Source organism: Papio anubis, chromosome 5 (assembly GCF_008728515.1).
Source record: "Papio anubis isolate 15944 chromosome 5, Panubis1.0, whole genome shotgun sequence".
NCBI classification, from domain to species: domain Eukaryota; kingdom Metazoa; phylum Chordata; class Mammalia; order Primates; family Cercopithecidae; genus Papio; species Papio anubis.
In genome coordinates this window covers 34,597,913-34,618,171 of record NC_044980.1, presented here as the reverse complement: position 1 = coordinate 34,618,171, position 20,259 = coordinate 34,597,913, and the positions used below count along the sequence as shown (strand labels likewise).

Below are 20,259 nucleotides of genomic sequence, written 5' to 3'. Positions count from 1 at the left end.
CTCTTGTCTCAGCCTCCTGAGTAGCGGGGATTACAGGTGTGAGCCACCACACCTAGCTAATTTAGGAGAGACAGGGTTTCACCATGTTGGATAGACTGGTCTTGAACTCCTGACTTCAAGTGATTGGTCCACCTTGGCCTCCCAAAGTGCTGGGATTACAGACGTGAACCACTGCACTGGGCCTCCAATTTCTTTATGTATAAAAGTACACATATACCCATAATTTTGCATGAATATGATATTAAACATGCTATTCGAATGCAGTTTTCCTCTTATTTTTTTGTTTGCCCTTTCATGCACAATAATCTTTTATCCTCTAAATTCAGGCTAATAACTTAGAGTATATCTTACATATTTTTCTATATGTTCACAAAATCATATATAGCATATGCACATCTACGAGTATAGATGCTACACACATTCATATATGGAAATACAAACAAATGCATTTAATTTTTGTCTTTTATTTTGAAAAAAGAGAATTATATAATACATACTTGCCTGAGTCTAGCTTTGCACACACAACAATACATTGTGGAAATCTCTGAACAAACCAGTTATCTCTGAAATCTTACTTACTCTCTTTAAATGACAGCACAGTGTCCCATGTTATAGTTATATTACAATTAATTGTTTCCTTGAAGTAGGGCTTTGTTTTCCACTTATTGGGAAACAAAACATTGATATATATTCCATCTATCTATCTATCTATCTATCTATCTATCTATCTATCTATCTATCTATCTATCATCTATCTATTATTTTCCTATGGATTAGATCCTCAATAATGAGATTTTTGAGTTTAAGACTTCAAATATTTTTAATTTTAATGGGGTTTTCTAAACTTGCTTCCAAAAAGCCTGTATTAATTCACATTTCTACCAGCATGGATTAGAGTAAACATAATGTTTAAAGTACTTGTTATTCGAAGTAGCGTTCACGGACCAGAAGCCACGGCCTCAGCTGGGAACTTGTTGGAGATGCAGGCCTGCAGCCCCATTCCAGACCTACTGAATCAGAATCTGCATTTTAATAAGATCTTTGGGTGATCCATATGCACTTTACCATTTAAAAATTACTGTTTTAAAATCTCTTGCAATCTGTTAAGTTGGGAATATATTTATTAACTGTCTTCTCTGGAAGGATAATTAAGAAATTACTAACAGTGGCTAACTTTTGGATGGAGGACGGGAACTGACAGACAGACTGGGATGGAAATTGTTTTTCACTAAATATTTGTATAATGTTGAACTTTTTCATGTGCATGTATTCCTATTTAGAAAAATTTTAAGAACAGCTGTTTGCAAATGTGATTACTTTCCACCCTCAAGTCTGCAGGATTACTTTCCACCCTCAAGTCTGCAGGCAGATAGTAGACCATGGTTCACATGTACTCATCACACACTGACCATGCCCACATGGTCAGTTAGTGTGTTCCAGTTTAGGAAATGCGGTGGTAAAGGAAAATTCTCCAAGCAGCATGGCTTGCTTTTTGAGGATATGAAAATGTAATGATGTCAATGAGGGTTTTTCTGACAGGGAACATTTGACAAAACAGACAGTGAGTCAGTGTCACAGAATACTTTCAAACCTTCCTCTGCAACATTCCCATAGTTTGAGTTGTGACCACCATCCCACTGTTAAATTTTTAATAATCTAAGACTTCCCGAAATCAGAAAGTTGCACTAAAAACTCTGACTGATTTATCTTCTTGGGATATGGGGATTCTCAGGTTTGCTGTGAATCAAGGAACTGGCAAACAAGTATGGAACATCTCGGTTGCAGGGTCCACAATTAGATTTGTTGACACCAAAGTAGGGGTGAGGTTCAAAAGAGTAGGGTAAGTAGTCCTGCCTTTTTAAGTTAGCCATGGAGCATCCTCATCACATGGTTGGTTCCTGTAAATCTACCTAGGACAAGAATTCCCCTTCTACCTCAATAATGCATTGTACATACACCTTATTCTTAGGAAATATTTTATACAGGCTAAATTGAAAATATAGGCAACTTCTAAAAAGTCTCTGAAGGTTAAAATATATCAGTCTTTGAAATCTAATTTCTCCAGGAGCCACAACCTTTTGGGTCTCCATGGCTTTCCATTAAGGGCAACGATTCAAATTTGTTTGGCTCATGTACCCAAACCCACCCATTCTCTCAGGACCACCAGCCTGGAAAATGTTGCCCAACTATTTGGGGGACTTTTTTATGGGGGCGGAGTTGTACTCATTAATGCTCACAAACATCTGGTTGGCCACCAAATAATCTGCCATTTCTTACTTTTCATTGGCTTTGTCCCCTGCTTTCAGGTACCAACACTCCTGCCAGGAATTTTTTTTTCTTCTACAGAGCAGCTTCTTTCTCCCAGTGGGCATCTGTCTCCAGCTACAGCTGGGACACTGGAGTCCTAGCATGTGTGTAGGGTGGAGGGGACAAAGCTCGCATGACATTCTTCTGGATGAAAAGAAATAACTTGGTCTGTCTTCTTTAGGGGTATGAAGGTGCCAGGTCCAAGGATGTTAGTGAAACACCACTTTTGGCATTTACTTAACAGGTTCCTCTTTCCTGAGGCCATGAGTATCAGGGCTTTCCTAGAAGACAAATCCAAGTATCAGAAAACACACTGTGGCCATGGCCTTGTCATAAAATCTAGCTGCTGGGCTCTTGTTTCTTTGATGTTCAAGGTATATTTTGTCTCAGGATTATACCTCCTGCATATGGGCGTCTGAGTCCCAAATTAAATTTACGCTGGGGTTCCTGCTACATTCACAGCAAAAAATCTACACTCAAAAGAAATAATCATTTATTGCTTGGACTTCTCTGAGCTCTAGTACCTGATTCAGAGGATTTCATGGCAAAGCAGATATGATCCACAAAACTCTTAAGGAGCTTCCAGGGGCAAGAGTCCAGCCAGCTGTTCAGTCACTGGCTCCACAGCAAGGTCAGTCCTATCTAAACCTTAGTCACCTCTTCTTGCCCTCTCTAGAGTGGAAATGGAAATCAGTTCCATTCTGCATGGGAGAGAGCAGCACCCAGCCCCTCACAGGATGAGGGAGTGAGGAGGAGGTTGCTGTCTGTTCTCAGTTCTGCGATGCTGCATGCTGCCTTGTGTAGCTCAGCTCTGGGGAATGTCTGGTGTGGGTGGTTGGGTCCTGGGACAGAAGGAAGGGAACAGAGGATGGGAGGAGAACAAAGGGGATGCTTTCCCTCAATGCTCCACTAGAATCAGTAATGTGGTTCTCAGAAGACACATTTCATTTTCAATAAAAATCTTACTTTATTCCCCAAAGAATAAAAAAAGATGTGTTGGTGGCCATGAAAGGAAACTGTGTGATGGGGTGGGTGTGGGGAATACATTTTCTCCCCATGCTCTCTTGTTCCTGAAAATTTCTGTGAAAGGAGAGGAGTGCCTTGTGAAGCGATCCTGCAGCCAATTTGGAAATAGATCCCCCGTCTGTGATTTCCAGTTCAACAGTGTGATTACAATTGATATGTGGGTAGATGGTAATCACCATCTCAGTGACCGTAGCCTGAAAATAGTGGTATTGGAGGGGTGGTTACAGGAAACTGTGCTGGCTTTTCCATTTCAGTTTAGTTTTGCAGATTAAATTGAAAGTTTCACAAAGGTGCATTGCTAAACACTTTCTTTCTTTCTTTTTTCTTTTTTCTTTTTTTTTTTTTGAGACGGAGTCTCGCTCTGTTGCCAAGATGGAGTGCAGTGGCGCAATTTTGGCTTACTGCAACCTCTGCTTCCCAGGTTCAAGTGATTCTCCTGCCTCAGCCTCCCGAGTAGCAGGGATTATAGGCACACACCACCATGCCCAGCTAATTTTTGTACTTTTAGTAGAAACGGGGTTTCACCATGTTGGCCAGGATGGTCTTGATCTCTTGACCTTGTGATCCACCCTCCTTGGCCTCCCAAAGTGCTGGGATTACAGGCATGAGCCACCGCGCCTGGCCTAAACATCCTCTTAATGCAAAGGAATGTGTGGGCAAATGGATCGACAGGTTGTGCAATGTGTTTGCAGGCTTGTTCTTGGGGCCTGTCCTACTCTACCACTTACAGGTTTCTTCAAGACTCAGCTTCATCCCACGCATCTGTATAGTATCTCACTTCTAACCCTGTGTGTCTAACGTGGTCCAGAGATACAGGTGATGTGAAATCGGGCTGTCAAGAGGCTTGTAGCTCTGATTTTGAGCCAATTGTGCACCTCTAGACTCCCAGGAATCAAATGACTGGCAGCCTCAGAATTGAAGAGCAATAACTGGAGAACTTGGCTGCTGATTGTCTTCCTTCCTCAGATTTTTAAATTTTTTCACCCATATGGTTTGAGTGTCCAGGTTTGCTGGTTGGGGCCACCTAAAGCAGCCGCCTGTGGTTGGGTGGCTTATGCTCTGTAATAATGTAACCAGTTGAGAGGAGAATGGAAGCTAACCTCTGTTAGCCAGTCTTTGTTCCCTGCCATGTGCTACATCAGTCTGAAGGAAGGGATGTCTTTTTATCATTTATCCTCCCAGAGAGTGCCTTGTGAGGAGACCCAAGGGCCCTGAATGAGCTAGTGGTGGCCCTGGGCAGATAGTTTTAAACTGTTAAACCTTGACTTGAAGCCTATCCCCTCACTGCCAAGCCCAGACCTTCTCTGACTTGCTTGAATCTGACCTTGAAAAATTGATAACCACAGGCCATATATACAAGCTCCACGAACGTATTTATTTAGTTTACACAAAGCTAGACCACAAAGTGTTGTGGAATATTTGAATTGGATGTCAATACTTAAAATTTAAGAGATTTTACATAAATATCTGAGTTTCTAGCTTCCCATAGCACTGCCAGGTAACATTTGGTAGCAACCAGTTACTGTGTGACAGCCCTTGCCATGCCCTGTGGCCTCTCTAGCACTGAAGATGAAGGTCAATTGCTGTTTTTTGTTTGTTTGTTTGTTTGTTTGAGATGGAGTTTTGCTCTCGTTGCCCAGGCTGGAGTACAATGGCACAATCTCAGCTCACTGCAACCTCCGCTTCCCGGGTTCAAACAATTCTCCTGCCTCAGTCTCTCGAATAGCTAGGATTACAGGCATGCACCACTGTGCCTGCTTAATTTTGTATTTTTAGTAGAGACGGGGTTTCTCCATGTTGGTCAGGTTGGTCTCGAACTTCTGACCTCAGGTGATCCTCCCACCTTGGCCTCCCAAGGTGCTGGGATGACAGATGTGAGCCACCACGCCCGGCAATTGCTGTTTATCATAGTGCTTGTGCTCTGTTTTCTTCTAGAAGAGTTAAAAGAAAGCAAAATCTATCTTGTGCTCACTTTTTAAAGTGGAAAGGTTTAAAAATAGATTGAGAAGCCATTTGTGGGAAAGTCTGGCCTGCTACACATTTTCTAATTGCCTGCTAAGTCTTTATCATCTGTGTTTGCAGCCCATGTCCCTGTGTCTCATAATCATGCAGTTGAAGAAATTCAGTTCTAGCACATGCTCCTCCATTGGGCCATTACAAGCAGCTACTAGGCTTATAGAGGAACCTGAATTTATCATGACCCCTCTGCAGCAGAGGGGCTGATTTGGAGGAGCGTATTCTGGGGGCTCATCTGTTCCACTGTCATCAGTCTAAAGTGTTTATCATGACAAAGAGTTTAGACTCTTCTTACTGAGCTGTGAGGCTAGTCAGTGAGTAGATGACCCAAGGCAAGGTCAGATGGTCAAAGAAAAGAATACTGTGACGAGAAATATGAGACCAGAATCAGGGGGTGAGGATAGGGGCATTAGGAACCTAGATGATGCAAGCCAAGTAGCTGCAAAAGAGGTACATAGCTCAAGGAAATCAAGTTTCACAAGCTAAGGCCCCGATGGCAAAGTTTTTTTTTTTTTTTTTTTTTTTTTTGAGACAGTGTCTCATTCTGTCACCCAGACTGGAGTGCAGTGGCTCGATCCTGGCTTACCACAACCTCTGTCTCCTGGGTTCAAGCGGTTCTCCTGCCTCAGCCTCCCAAGTAGCTGGGATGTGCGCCACCACTGCCTGGGTATTTTTGAATTTTAAATAGAGACAGGGTTTCACCATGTTGGTCAGGCTGGTCTTGAGCTCCTGACCTCAAATGATCCACCTGTCTCAGCCTCCCAAACTGCTGGGATTACAGGTGTGAGCCAGTGTGCCTGGCCGTGCAAAATTTTGCAGTAGGGAGCAGATGCTCAAAATGCAGAGGGTTGGGAGGCTCAGTCCTTAGCTCAGAGAAGCTCTTGGGGACTTTACATGCTTGGTCATCCCTCAAGATGCCTCTACATGGCCCATAGGTGACAGAGAGGCAGTCTAGTCAGACGGTTAAGGGCAAAGGCTCTGGAGACAGATCCCTTCCTAGGTGAAAATCCTAGCCTCTTGCTGGCTGTGAATCAGGTGAGCTCCTTAACCCCTTCATGCATTAGCTCCCTTTTCTGTATAATGAAGATAGTGATATACTCACCTTATAAGGTTGCCTATACATGAGGATTAAATGATCTAATTATTACAAAGTGCTTAGAATAGTAGCTGGCACATGCAAAACCTTCAAAAAGTGTTTATTATCACCTGCTTGCTACTTTTCCCAGATTCCTTAGGAAAATGCAATCTTTAGAAACATGTTTATCAGCTTGGAGGAAATTGCCCTCTGGAAGAAATAACAGCAATATATGCATCTTAGTATTTTAAAGGAACTTGCCAAGCATGCATCTGGCACAATGGCAAACTTTATAAAGGGTAGTTAAATTCCGAAATAAATTGTAAAGGGCTCCTGTAGCATCAGAAAGCTAAGTGATGTTTTCCAATCGAGGATGCTATTCCCTTGGACACTTTTGGAGGCAGCATGGTGCAAAGCTCTCTTTAATTTAAAAGGATGTTACCATGAAATGGGCTCACAGTGAAATCTGTTGGGAGAAGAGTGAGCCTCACTCTCTGGAGTACATGGTGGAGTCTGCCATACATAAGAAGGATGTTGTGGTTTCAGCCAGGTTTGTGGGGGCACAGCAAGGTGAGGCTGTCGCTATTTTCTCCGTGTGGTTAGTGTGAAGTGAGCAAAGACACAACAGCCTGTGTTTGGAACTCGAGTGCTCAAGGCGCTGCTTTGAGCCCAGTGCGGCCCTTTGGGGCTTTGAACTTCAGCCACAAGACTTTGGTGGCACCTCTTTCCAGATTTGTTTTGAAAGAAGCTTGAAAACAAGATTTCACCCAGTCCTTATGCTAAGATCTGCGAGTGAATGTGCTTGTGCATTTGCTTGTCCCTGGCTCAATAGAATGTTCAGCGATGTATCTAGTAACTAACAGAGGATGCCCTGCTAAGTCTTATGTCTTTGCCAGAGAACTTGGCAGAAAAGCTACTGGAAACAGTAGGAGCTATGCCAATAGGTAATATGAATTTGTTATAAGTCAAATTCAGTAAAGTATGAAAGGAGATAAATAAGTTGCGAAGGGTGTTGAGGCAGAGTTAGAACACCCTTTGTTTCGGTAAGAAATGGGTAGAGAGTGGGGGAGGGGTTAGATGCAGTCTGGATGTCAAGCTGCAGGGCTGACCTGTTTAGGATTAGACCAGGCTCCAGGTCCTAAAAGCAGCTGATTATAATAGACTTTGTGGTTCTCATTAGCTTTCATATAGTAGACTAGAGCTTTTCAGCCTCTAGTAGATGCACCCTCATGGTGCCTAGTCTCATCTATCCTGAGCTACAAGGGGTCAGCTGGGGAGAAGAAAAGTGACATTCTTTCTACCTCCACACACTCATTTGCACACACACACACAATCCTGTAAACATTAATTCAATTCTCTCTATAGATCTAGCATAAGGTACATATAAGATTATAGAAACATCTCCACTCTAAAGAGTTCATCTCCACTTCTGTTAGTAGGTGACTTCCATCTTCATTAATTAATTCATTCCAAATTTATTAAGTATACAACAAGTGCCAGAAGTTATGCTGAGTGAAGCTGGGTTGGGTGTTGAGTGTGAGAAAAAGATGAGTAAGCACTGAAACATATATTAGGGTCAGGTTCTGAATAACATTCTACGAAATCTAAAATGCATTTAGTAGGGAGGGGTCAAGAGAAGGGTTTTTTGTGTTTTTCCTGAGACAAGGTTTCACTCTGTTGCCCAGGTTGGAGTGGAGTGGTGCAATTATGGCTCACTATAGTCTCACCCCCCCATACTCAAGCATCCTCCCGCCTCAACCTCCTGAGTAGCTAGGACTACAGGCATGCACCACCACATCTAGCTAACTAAAAAAATATATATTTTTTTGTAGAGACAGGGTCTTGCTCTGTCACCAAAGCTGGAGTGCAGTGGTGTGATCATAACTCACTGCAGCCTTGATTTCCTGGGCTCAAGTGATCCTCCCACCTTAGCCTCCTTAGTAGCTGAGATTACAGGTGCATGTCACCACACTCAGCTAGCTTTTAATTTTTTTGTAGAGATGGCATCTCACTATGTTGAGCAGGATGGTCTCGAACACCTGGCCTCAGGCAATCCTCCCACCCTGGCTTCCCAAAGTGCTGGGATTACAGGTGTGAGCCACCATACTTGGCCTCAGAAGGAAGGTTTTTTAAGCAAAATTGTGACATGCTTAATCAGAGTTTCAGGAATATTATGTTAAGAGTAGAGTAGAGACTGTGCTGGGAAAGAAATATAGAGGATTGGGGAGAAGACACAGAGGGGGTCAATTGAAGAGTATTTCAAGTCTAGAAAAAATATTTTGAGAGCTTTGGAAATAGAGTAGTGACCGTAGAAACCCAAAGGAGAGGAAAATTGTGAGAAAAATTTACAAGGAGTAACCAGTAAGACTTGGGTATGATGGGAGACAGAGAATGAGGAAGCAAGGACAGCACTGAAGTTTTGAGTATGGGAGACCAGAAGAACCACAGATGTTGCCATTACTATAGAATGGGAAGTTAGGAGGAGGAACTCTTCCTGTAGAGCCTCAGAAATGGAAGGGGCTACAAGGTCATCCAGTCAAAGGCTACATCTGATGTCGGTATCCCCTCGTCTCCCACTTTAATAATCTGTTAGGGAACCATAGACTGGCCCGGATGGGACAGCAACTAAGTGGCTGGGTATGGTATTGGGTTCTGAGGCCTGGAGTCCCATTGCAAGGAAATCTGGGATGCTCACAGTGCAATAAGCCTAGTCAGAGTGTTCTAGAGAATTGAGAGAACCACACATGATAAAGGATAAGCTGAAAGGGCCCTTTGGGGAGATAGAAGTTTGGGTAGTAGAGCTGAGCAACTGATTCAGTAGAGATGAAATTGCAGGAGGAGCAGGACAAAGAGGTAAAGGACTGGGCTCCTGCCATGGCTGTCAACTTCCCTGCTACAGTGAACCTGGCCTTTGTCAGAAAACTTCTGTGCTTTTGGTGAGAGGGAGCTCATAGCTTTCAATGGTCAGCTGAAATCTCTCATGCTTTATCATTCACCACTAGTGTTAGTTCATCGCTGGAGGCCTGGAAAGGATGCTTCATCTAAACAGCTTTTCAGATGGTTGGTGATAGCTCCCCTAAATCTGAAGTTTCTCTTCCTTGTCCCCCAAATCTGAAGCTTCTCTTCTCAAGGATGAAGTCTCCTCACTTTAGTCACACGTGTATGTGTATAGAACTGACATATATCCCAGTTCATCTGCATAGATAGAGTGCACATATATTAAATTGTGAGGCCATTAACTTTATCCAGAACTGCAGTTGAGGTCTGACCACTACATATCAGAGGAAAGTCAGCACCTCCTCGAGCTATTTTATTACCACTAATTCTCTGAAGATAATGGGTTCTCCTGGGGCCACATAACACAGCCAATTAGATTCACTTGACGTTGAACAAAGCCTTTTGTTTTTATTTTTAAACACTGCTAAGCCATGCTTCATCCTGTGTTTGTGTGGTGGGTTATTTGTACCTGAGCATAGACAACTGGGTAAGAGGATGGCTTTTGGGGTTAGTACTGGGTTCCTAGTCTGTGTCTGTTTTTTACCAGCTGTATGACTTTGGGCAAGTTACGTAACTTCTCTAAACCTCATTTCTTCATATATAAATGGCAATCTTAAGGGTACCTACTTCACAGAATTGTCAGAACTAAATGAGATAAGGAGCATTTAGCACAGTTCCTAGCTCACAGTAAACCCTCAATAATACTAGCTATTATTATCTATTGTTACCTAATATTAATATCTCAATCTTGTTAGGTGGGACTCATCCTTCAGGAAATTATTGGGTCCTCTTTCTCTTAGTAAACATAATTTAATTCCAATCTCTTTCAACTTTGTGTCAACCACAATTCTAATTAACATGAATTCTATACCTCTCTTTGAATATCTTTGATGATGGACTGTATCACAGAGGTGAATAAGACAGACATGGTCAATATCCCCTATAGTCATCAGTGCAGTGAGGAAGACAGTTAATGAATAACCCATGTATGAATCTTCTGTGTTTGCTAAAGTTATTTCACCAGTTGCAAATTCACTTGTCTTTGCATCTAGCCATATTTGTTTACCTTGTTCCCAAGGATATCATGGAGCTATGAATAACTGTAAAATGCCCTATTGATGTCCAAATGCCCTGTATCTGGAAAGAGATGAGTAATGATGAAGACTCAAATTTGGAGATGATATCTAAGAAGCCCAGCAGGTTTTCAGGCTAGTAGGTAGATGTGTGTGAGCTTCTGGAGGTCACAGAAGTCAGAGATGAAGAAAAATATTTAAGTCCTTTACATACCGATGAGAATGGAAGATAAGTAGATGGTTGGAATAATCAAGAGAGAATGGAATGAGACATAGGAAGAGAAAATAAACTGCATACGGAGAAGTAATTATAGAGATAAAAAGACAGTTAGCAGAGTTTGTAGTCTCTCTTGTAATCCAAGGGAGAATAAAATTTTGAAAATGAGGCAGTGATTAATAGGATACAAATATGGAGATAAATTGCTACTGCATTTGTTTATTGAAAGGCCATTTAGGACCTTTCTGAGGGGTAAGTTTCAGTGGATCAGCAAAGAGAAAGCAAGATATTTTACCGGTTAAAAAAACTGGCTGCAAAGCAGAAAAATAATAGATAAAAATTTAATAAAATTTAAAAGGCTGGTTATTTGAAAAGATGAATAAAATTGATTAATCTCTAGACAGAGTGACCAAGAAAAAAGACAAAAAACATATATCAGGAATAAAAAGAGGTCATCACTACAGAACCTACCAGTGTTAAAATAATAATAAGGGAATATTACAAATTTTTTGTCAATAAATTTAGGAACTTAGATGTAAAGGACAAATTCCTTGAAAGACACCATATCTCACCCAAGAAGAAATAGATAATCTTAATACTCCTATAGCTATTAAATAAATTGAATTAGTAATTAAAATTCTTCCAACAAAGAAAACTCTGGGTCAGGAGGCTTTATTGGAAATACTTAAGGAAGAAAAACTAATTCTATAAACTCTTCTATAAAATAGAAGGAATGCATACTAACTCATTTATGATGCCAGAATTAACCTGTTATGAAAACCAAGTGTATTACAAGAAAATAAAACTATAGACCAATATCTCTCCCAAACCTAGATCAAAAAATTCTCAAGAAAATATTAGTAACTCAAATCCATTTTTATACAAAAAGTGTAATACATTCCTGGAATGCAAGGCTGGTTCATCACTCAAAATTAAACTAAGTAATTTCCCATATCAATATACTAAAAAAGAGAAAACATGATAAATTTTTAGATGCAGAAAATAATTATCTGACAAAATTGAATATCTGTTCATAAAAATAACTGACAGGTGGTAAAGTAGGAGGAATGAGGGCAAATTATTATTTTAAGAAGTCTGACAGTAAAAGAAAACAGAGACAGAAAGAGAGAAAAGTAACTCTAGGCGTAAGTAGAGTAGTGTTATAGGAAGGAGCTTTCCCCCATATCTTTTAAGTCTTGAACAGGTTTATATCCTGAGGGGAAGTGGCCAGAGGAGACAGACCAAAAACAGACAATATTGGAAGTAATGATAGACTAGGGTTTTAGAGGTTGGGGAGGGATTATGACCCATAGCATGATAGGAACAAATAGACTTTAAGAGGTTTGGTACTCTGGGACTGAAGGGAAGGATGAGAGAATAAGTATGGATGCAGAGGTTACATGAAGCAGCAAAGTTTGGCACTGTTAGAGGTAAGAGGAAAAGTGAAAAGGCTCACACTGGACATTCTTACAGCTCTCAGAGATTCCCATCTCAAAGGGAGGCAATGTGTTGTGGAGAAAGGAGCATGGGCTTTGGCACTGGTTTCTATTGGGGTTGAATCACAGTTCTGCCTGAGCCTAGTTGGGCAATCCTGTGCAAGTCACCTAACCTCTCTGATACTCAGTGTCCTCACCTGTAAAGGGGAAAGTAATAGCAAACCCAGAGCATTATTACAAGGACAAAAATAAGAAAATTATGCAGGCAACATAGCATAACCCATAGCCTCATAGCCCATAGCAAGTGCTCAATACATGCTATTCTCATTTCTTTTGCCTTTATAAAGAAAATAGAGGTGGGACCAACATTGTGGGAAATAAAAAAGACATCTGGATCAGAGCTTGTGGGAAATGCAATGAGATGTTTACTAAAGACGTGTGAAAATAAGTGAGTAGTAGCAAGGTCAGATAAGATTGCGGTTATGTGTTAAATAGATCATGCTATGATAAGCAAATAGGGGTAGGAGATAAATGTGCAAACAGTGGAAGAAGTGAGAGAGACTCTGGCTTATGCCTAGTCACCAGACCTGCTTCATTCTGATGATGATTAAGAGACTCTGATCTGGCAAAGACCAGGAGACACTTTGTGTGCTGGTTGCCATCCTACTGCTTAGAGGAGTTAATGAGCCTCAAAAGAAAGATTCCATAATTTTTCTATTTAACCACACTGTGCCAAAAATTATTATAAGAATGCTGCTTGCTATGCTTTAGTGTTTTTCTATTGCAATGTATTGTTGCCTTGTCTCTTTCAATTCTTAATGAAATGTGGATTCGCTTACTGCCTATGTCCTTATGATATTTTATTGATTTGAACTCTGTTTTCAGATATTCTTCTTCTCCCTTCTCTAGAATTACTAGAACTACCCTTTTGGCCCACATGTGAATCAGCTAAATTGAAATTTTGTAATCTCAGGTAGGGTTTCTTCTCCGTCTCCCAAGCACACATCTGGATCAGTATCCTCCATTAGCTTGAAGATAAGTACTCTTGGAATAGAGCTTCAAGTGAACTTTAGCCCACAAGAAGCAAAATTAGGAAATGTGTCTCTTTGTAGAATTAGAATTAGAATTCCCACTAACAATAAGAATTGTCTTGGGCTGCTCATTGACTTAGTGATCAATTTAAATGTGATTTTCCCACATATTTTGCACAAATGTATCAACATAACATAAAACTGGTATGGTTTTGAGTCTTAGGTTCTGGGGCACAGCAACAAAGAAAATACACAAAACTCTGACCTCACAGAATTTACAACTGACTGGAATAATAGATGAGAGAGTAAAGTATACTGTAGTTTGTTAGATGTTGATAAGTGTGATGGGAAAAAAAATTAAGCATGGGGGTAAGATGTGGTGAGTTGCTTCTATTTTGTATGAGGTAGTGAGAGAAGGCTTTATTGATAAAGTGACATTTGAGCAGAGACCTGCGGGAATTTGTGGGACAAATAATGTAGAGATGTGGGAGGAAAATCATTCTAAGCAGGGAGAATAGCAAGCACAAAGGCCCTGTGGCAGGAGTGTACCCGGTGGGTTCCAAGATGGGCAAGGTAGTTTTGTCACTTAAGCAGTGAGAAAGAGGAGAACAGGAGATGGGGTCAAAGAGGCGGCGAGGGTAAGATCAAGATGAGGACTTGGGCTGGATTCTGGGTGACACAGGACATAGAGGGTTGGAGCAGAAGTGTGACATGGCCTGACTTGAATTATAAAAGGTTCCCTCTGGCTGTGGTGCTTAAAAACAGCCTGTAGGTGGAGCAAGAACAGAAACAGGATCACTGGTTACCCGGATACTGCAGTAATCCAAACAAGAGATGGTGATGGCTTGGACCAGACTTCCTGCGACAAAGAAGTAAAGAAGATCACCTTCTAGATGTATTTTCAGGGTCTATCCTACCTGATTTGCTGATAGACTGGAGGTAGGATATGAGAGAAAGAGGTAACTCAAGGATGACTTCAAATTCTCTGGTTTGAATAGCAGGAGGACACAGTTGCCTAAAATGAAAGAGGACTTAGAGGAACAGGTTTGAGGAAGAGGAAAATCAGAAATTCACCCCAGACACGCTGAGTTTGAGATGACTATTAGTCATCCATGTGGAAAATGGGGGGCCATTAAGACAGACAAGTTTGGATTTTGGACGAAGGTAGGAATAGAAATTTCAGTGTTGGGAGCCTCTATAATATCCATGAAGTCATGGAAATCAGTGGATCATCCAGGGATTGACTGTAGATGGAGAAGGCCCTCCTACACTCAGAGGTTGAGCAGAAGAGGAGGATCTAGCCAATGAGGAGACCCACAGGGGTTATCATAGAAGCAGCCCAGCCACCGAGAATACATCACCATTCTTGAAAGTTTCTTGATAAGTGTCATTGAATTTGAGTCACCAACTTATCAAGCAAAAAGATGAAATTGTACATCTATCTATGAAGTGTTAGGCAGGAATCTAGACCCAACATGGCAGTGTTACCCAGCGTAGCAGGCCTTTCGTTAAAGACTCCCTTCACCCTTGTACACACTCGCAGACTTACATGCGTCAGAGTTCTGGCTGGGCAACCACACTGCCCCATGACCTGCAGCTCACCTGCATTCCCCAAGTTCGTAAACAGCAATTTTGGTTGACAGTTTCCAAAGACCCCTTCCTCATGACCCTTACTCAACTCCTGCCCTAGTAGTTTCAAGACCCCTCAGGCCCTGTTTGCACAACCAGCTTCCCTACCTCTCGGGCTATAAAAAGCCCCTACCCTCCTCCCTCAGCACAACTTCCTCGGCCCACGCCTTTGGACCGAGGAACCTCGCCCACAAGCCCTAATAAAAGGCTATTCTCACTGCCATTTGCCTTGTGTCTTCATACCCAGTTTGGCTCCAGCCTCAGTTTACCTTTACATTTGGTGCTGAATCCTGGGAGGAGACCCCCTCCCTGGACCCCTGCCAGGTCGGGCGGGCTCTCCTCTCCCCGAGCCAGGATCCCCTCCTCAAGCCTGGAGCCATCTCACCAAATTTGACTCAATTCGATCACTGTTGGGTAAGTTTCCCCCCGTCCTGAAGGCTCCCTCTGGGAGTCCCTGTCTGAAATGCGCGGCCGCATCAGGGGCTCTCTCCGGTCAACTGTGACCTTGGCACCGGCGACTAGGAGACATCCAACCTCCCCAGAAGCCACCATACCCCGCACTCCACGTGGCAGTGAGAGGACGCTCCCATTGCCTCTGGACTGCCCGCCTTGAGACCATGGGAACTACCCAGTCCAAACCAAACCGAAAAATCCCCTCTGAGGTGCCTCTTGGCTGATTTCCAGACTTCAGGCTTCAGCCAAGACCTAAAACAAAAGCGGCTCATTTTCTTCTGCACAGTAGCATGACCGCAGTATAAATTGGATAATCAGTCTCAGCAGCCTGCAGAAGGCACTCTGGACTTTAACATTCTCACAGATCTGACCAACTTCTGTAAGAGACTAGGCAAATGGTACGAGATACCCTATGTTCAAGCCTTTTGGGACTTGCGTTCTCACCCAGATCTCTGCGCTCAATGCTCATTAGCTCAGGTCCTACTCGCAAAGTCTCTTCCCTCAACCAAGGAGAGGGATGATTCCTCCTCTTTTTCTGAGCCTCCTAACATCCTATCCCGGCCACTCCTCCGGTCTCCCGCCCAGCCTCCTCCTTACCCTGTCCCACCATTATCCCCATCCTCGTCAGCGCCTCCCCTCCCTTCCACCCCTCCTGTGCCCTCACCAAACCTGACAAATTCTGTCTCCCCTACCTCCACCTCCTCCCCTTCCTCACCTGTCTCAGCCCATACTCGGTCCAGGACCAACCTCCCATGTCCCTTGCAAGAGGTGGCAGGTGCCAAAGGAGTAGTCCAGGTCCATGTGCTGTTTTCATGCACATGGCAGACTTGTCTAAGGTTGAAGAGTGTGTAGGCTCCTTTTCGGCCAACCCCACTCAGTATTTCAAAAAGTTCAGATACCTGTGCCAGGCGTATGACCTCACCTGGCATGATCCCCATGTCATTATGACCTCAACCCTGTCCCCTGAGGAATGGGAGCGTATCCTAGTGGCAGCCAGGCAGCACGCTGACCAGGTTCATTTAACCGACCATGCCATGCCAGTCGGCACTGAGGTGGTGCCCTCAGCCGAGCCCAACTAGGACTAGTAGGTTGGTCAGGTAGGCCGCCGCCACTGAGATATGATGGTCCAGTGCCTTGTTGCTGGCATGCAGGCAGCCTCCAATAAGTTAATCCATTTTAATAAGTTAAAGGAGGTAGTCCAAGGCTCAGATGAAAATCCGGCTGTTTTTCTTAACTGACTGGCAGAGTCACTTATTCAGTACACCCGCCTTGACCCTGCCTCCCCTGCAGGAGGAGCCGTCTTAGCTTCATACTTTATTTCTCAGTCGGCCCCCGATATCCAAAAAAAGTTAAAAAAGGTGGAGGATGGCCCTCAAACTCCCATCCAGGACTTAGTCAAACTGGCCTTCAAGGACTACAACTCCAGGGAGGAAGCAGCTGAGGCCCAACGACAGGCCAGGCTAAAACAGAAGGTACAACTCCAAACCCAGGCGTTGGTAAGCAGCCCTGAGGCCAGCCGGCTCCAGGAGCTCCCAGAAAGGAGGTACTCCCCGAGCGCCATCTGGTGCCTGCTTCAAGTGCGGCAATGATGGCCACTGGGCCAGGCAGTGCCCTAACCCAAAGGAGCCAACTTGCCCCTGTCCAAACTGTTGGCAGATAGGCCACTGGAAGTCAGACTGCCCCAACCTGAGGACGGTCACTGCACCTCCACGTGATGACCTTCCTCCAGGTATTAGAGGCGCCTTCTAGCTCCTCGACACTGGTGAAGATTGAAGAGGCCCAGACTCAGGGACCCCTCTCACTCTCGCCGAGCCCAGGGTCATGCTCCAGGTAGCGGGTAAGTCCATATCCTTCCTTATGGACACGGGGGCTACCTACTCTGTTTTGCCTTCCTTCAGTGGCCCCAGCCACCCCTCCACTGTCACAGTCATGGGAATTGACAGCACTCCCTCCACCTACCGCCAGACTCCTCCTCTGTCTTGCCGCCTGGATGACTCCCTCTTCTCACACTCATTTCTTACCATTCCTTCATGCCCAGTCCCCTTGTTAGGACGAGATCTCCCCTCCAAGCTAGGGGCCTCAGTCCACTTCCGACCCAACCCCTCCCCACACCTTGTGTTCCTCTTCCCCCTTCTCTCACCTGACAAATCCTGCCAGGCTGACCCCCTACTCCTGTTTCCAGTCCCCATTAACCCTAAGGTGTGGGACACCTCCACCCCGATCATTGCCCAGCACCACACTCCAGTCTGTATCTAGCTAAAAGACCCTTCCAAGTTCCCCTCTAGACCCCAGTTCCCTATCTCCCTCGAACATCGACAGGGATTAAAACCTATCATTACATGCCTGCTCCAACAGCACATTCTGGTTCCCACCAACTCACCATGCAATACTCCTATCCTGCCTGTATGGAAAAGCTCTGGGGCTTATCATCGGGTGCAGGACCTACGTCTCATCAATGAGGCAGTAGTCCCTACCTTTCCAGTTGTTCCTAATCCAGGTACACTCCTCTCGCGCGTTCTCCCTGACACCACCCATTTCACTGTCCTTGGCCTGAAGGATGCCTTCTTTACCATCCCTCTACACCCAGACTGCCACTTTCTGTTTGCTTTTACATTGGAAGATCCAGACACTCATATTTCTTCCCAGCTGACTTGGACAGTTTTGCCTCAAAGGTTACGTGATAGCCCCCATTTTTTCAGGACAGGCACTGGCACAGGATGTTGTCCTCTGTCCCCTGACCCACAGCATACTATTGCAGTATGTCGATGACTTATTACTACGTAGTCCTTCCTAGGAGCACTCCCTTGCAGACACTGCTACACTTTTCAATTTTCTAGGTGACCAAGGTTATCAGGTTACCCCAGCTAAGGCTCAACTTTGCAGCCCTTCTGTCACCTACCTAGGCATACTCCTCACGCCCACTACAAAAAGCCTCACAGCAGATAGAATAAGCCTCATTGAAACTCTCCAGCCTCCTCAGGATGCGGAAGAGATCTTGTCCTTCCTAGGACTGGTGGGCACAGTGAGTCTTATCCCGTGGCCCGACTCAGATCTTTAAGGCCTACATCAAGGTCATAACCAGCCTCTCAGCCTGGCCTCTGACATCAGACAACAGGAGGAAGCCATCTCAGCTCTAGCCCAGGCAGCAAGCCCCACGACAGCAGCAACCCTTTTTCCTGGCTAACCTTAGTCAGGGAAGGGGCTCAAGTGGTACACATGGCCAAGGTACACAACATCTCTCGTTGTTTCTTGTGTGCAGCCTTGAATAAGCCCTCACTGGTTGCAGTACCCTTACCCAGCCCTTTTAACTCCTCTAACCTAACCCCTCCTTTCCCCTTCCCGTCCGAACACTACATCAATGAGTCAGGACTAGTAGAAATCAATCTCCTCACTCTAGAAAAGATTCAGGAAAGACTCCACCAGAAAAACCTCGGATCAAGGCCCTCACTTAGGAGGTGGCAGTCATCTGTGGCTGGTTAAGTCCTACCCTTTCTAAGCCCCTTACTAATCACTGGCTTCTTGCTACTCATAGCTCCCTGTGTCCTCTGCTTAATCCAGGACTGCATGAAAGAAGTCTCCCAAGTCACTATCAATCAGATGCTGCTCCACCCCTATACCCGAGTTCCGACCTCTGAAGAACCCCACGACGACCCATACCAACAGGACGCAGCCAGATGAACACGTCGCCCCATTTTCTTATTAGAAAGAGGTCGGAATGTTAGGCAGGAATCTAGACCCAACATGGCGGTGTTACCCAGCGTAGCAGGCCTTTTGTTAAAGACTCCCTTCACCCTTGTACACACCCACAGACTTACATGCGTCAGAGTTCCGGCTGGGCAACCACATTCCCCCATGACCTGCAGCTCACCTGCATTCCACAAGTTCATAAACAGCAGTTTCGGTTGACAGTTTCGAAAGACCCCTTCCTCATGACCCTTACTCAACTCCTGCCCTAGTAGTTTCAAGACCCCCCAGGCCCTGTTTGCACAACCAGCTTCCCTACCTCTCGGGCTATAAAAAGCCCCTACCCTCTTCCCTCAGCGCGACTTCCTCGGCCCATGCCTTTGGACCAAGGAACCTTGCCCGCAAGCCCTAATAAAAGGCTATTCTCACTGCCATTTGCCTTGTGTCTTCATTCCTGGTTTGGCTCCAGCCTCAGTTTACCTTTACATGAAGGAAATATATTCTATTAAGAAATAATTATGAATAGATGATGGGAACAAAGCTTTACTAGCAGTTCAATTATGCAGCCTTCTTCTTGGCTACTGAAATAAACCTGGAAATTTTACTGCATATGGAGCACGAACTATAAGATGTACCTAGAAGCACTGTGCTGATGTGGAGTTTTGGGGAAATTTTCACTATATCTGCCTAATGTAGATAGCTCTCATAGGGAGTTTTCATGACTTCTTTATTTTTGAACATATTGTTTTGGGGCCTTCCATTTTCAGAATCACTTCAAAATGCATGCTGCTTATTTTAGATTTTTACTTTGGTTTTTTTTCTCTCTTTATTATGAAATATTCTCCAAGTTAAGGAAGGTTCTCTTTTCAATGCTGATAATAAACTGGTAGGGTTCATTTCTATACTTAAAATCATAACATATTTGACAAACACCATGGTCACATTTAATTTTTGCAAGATTTATTGCTGAATTACAAAAATCACACTCTTTTGTCCTCATTTCTTTTCCTCTGTATGTCTTAAAGGTGATCTCTCTCCATCACTTCCTTGTACATGTTCACTTCTTTGGAGAATTATTTTAATATCCTAAGACAAATGATTCAAAGAGAAGTTACAAATACTAATAAGGGATGATCAATACTATGCTACACAAATACTAATAAATGATCACATAGTACATGGCAATCATTAAACAGCTTTTATTTTTTTTTTCCACTGAGCAAACTTCTCCATTTAGTTTTAATCCCACCCTGAGACTTACTACTTGTACCTTTGGAAAGCTATCTAAGATCTTGGAACCTCAGTTTCCATGCCT

General features: G+C 43.7%; 1 protein-coding gene and 1 long non-coding RNA gene across 2 annotated transcripts in view; one reads left to right on the top strand and one right to left on the bottom strand.

Annotated features, from left to right (window-relative positions):
• The first annotated feature begins 8,445 nt into the window (after nucleotides 1-8,445).
• On the top strand, nucleotides 8,446-19,378 carry LOC108586261. Its single transcript, XR_001903303.3, has 3 exons — nucleotides 8,446-16,732; nucleotides 16,990-17,097; nucleotides 18,793-19,378. It is a non-coding gene; the product is annotated as an uncharacterized LOC108586261 (long non-coding RNA).
• Nucleotides 19,379-19,882: 504 nt separating this feature from the next.
• The window catches only part of SPEF2 (sperm flagellar 2), a 203,019-nt gene continuing 202,642 nt past the window's right edge, over nucleotides 19,883-20,259 (bottom strand). Inside the window, exon 37 of the mRNA XM_017959489.3 lies at nucleotides 19,883-20,030. Within this exon, the coding sequence (XP_017814978.2) occupies nucleotides 19,941-20,030 (90 nt within the window). The 3' untranslated portion in view covers nucleotides 19,883-19,940. The remainder of the gene's footprint in view (nucleotides 20,031-20,259) is intronic.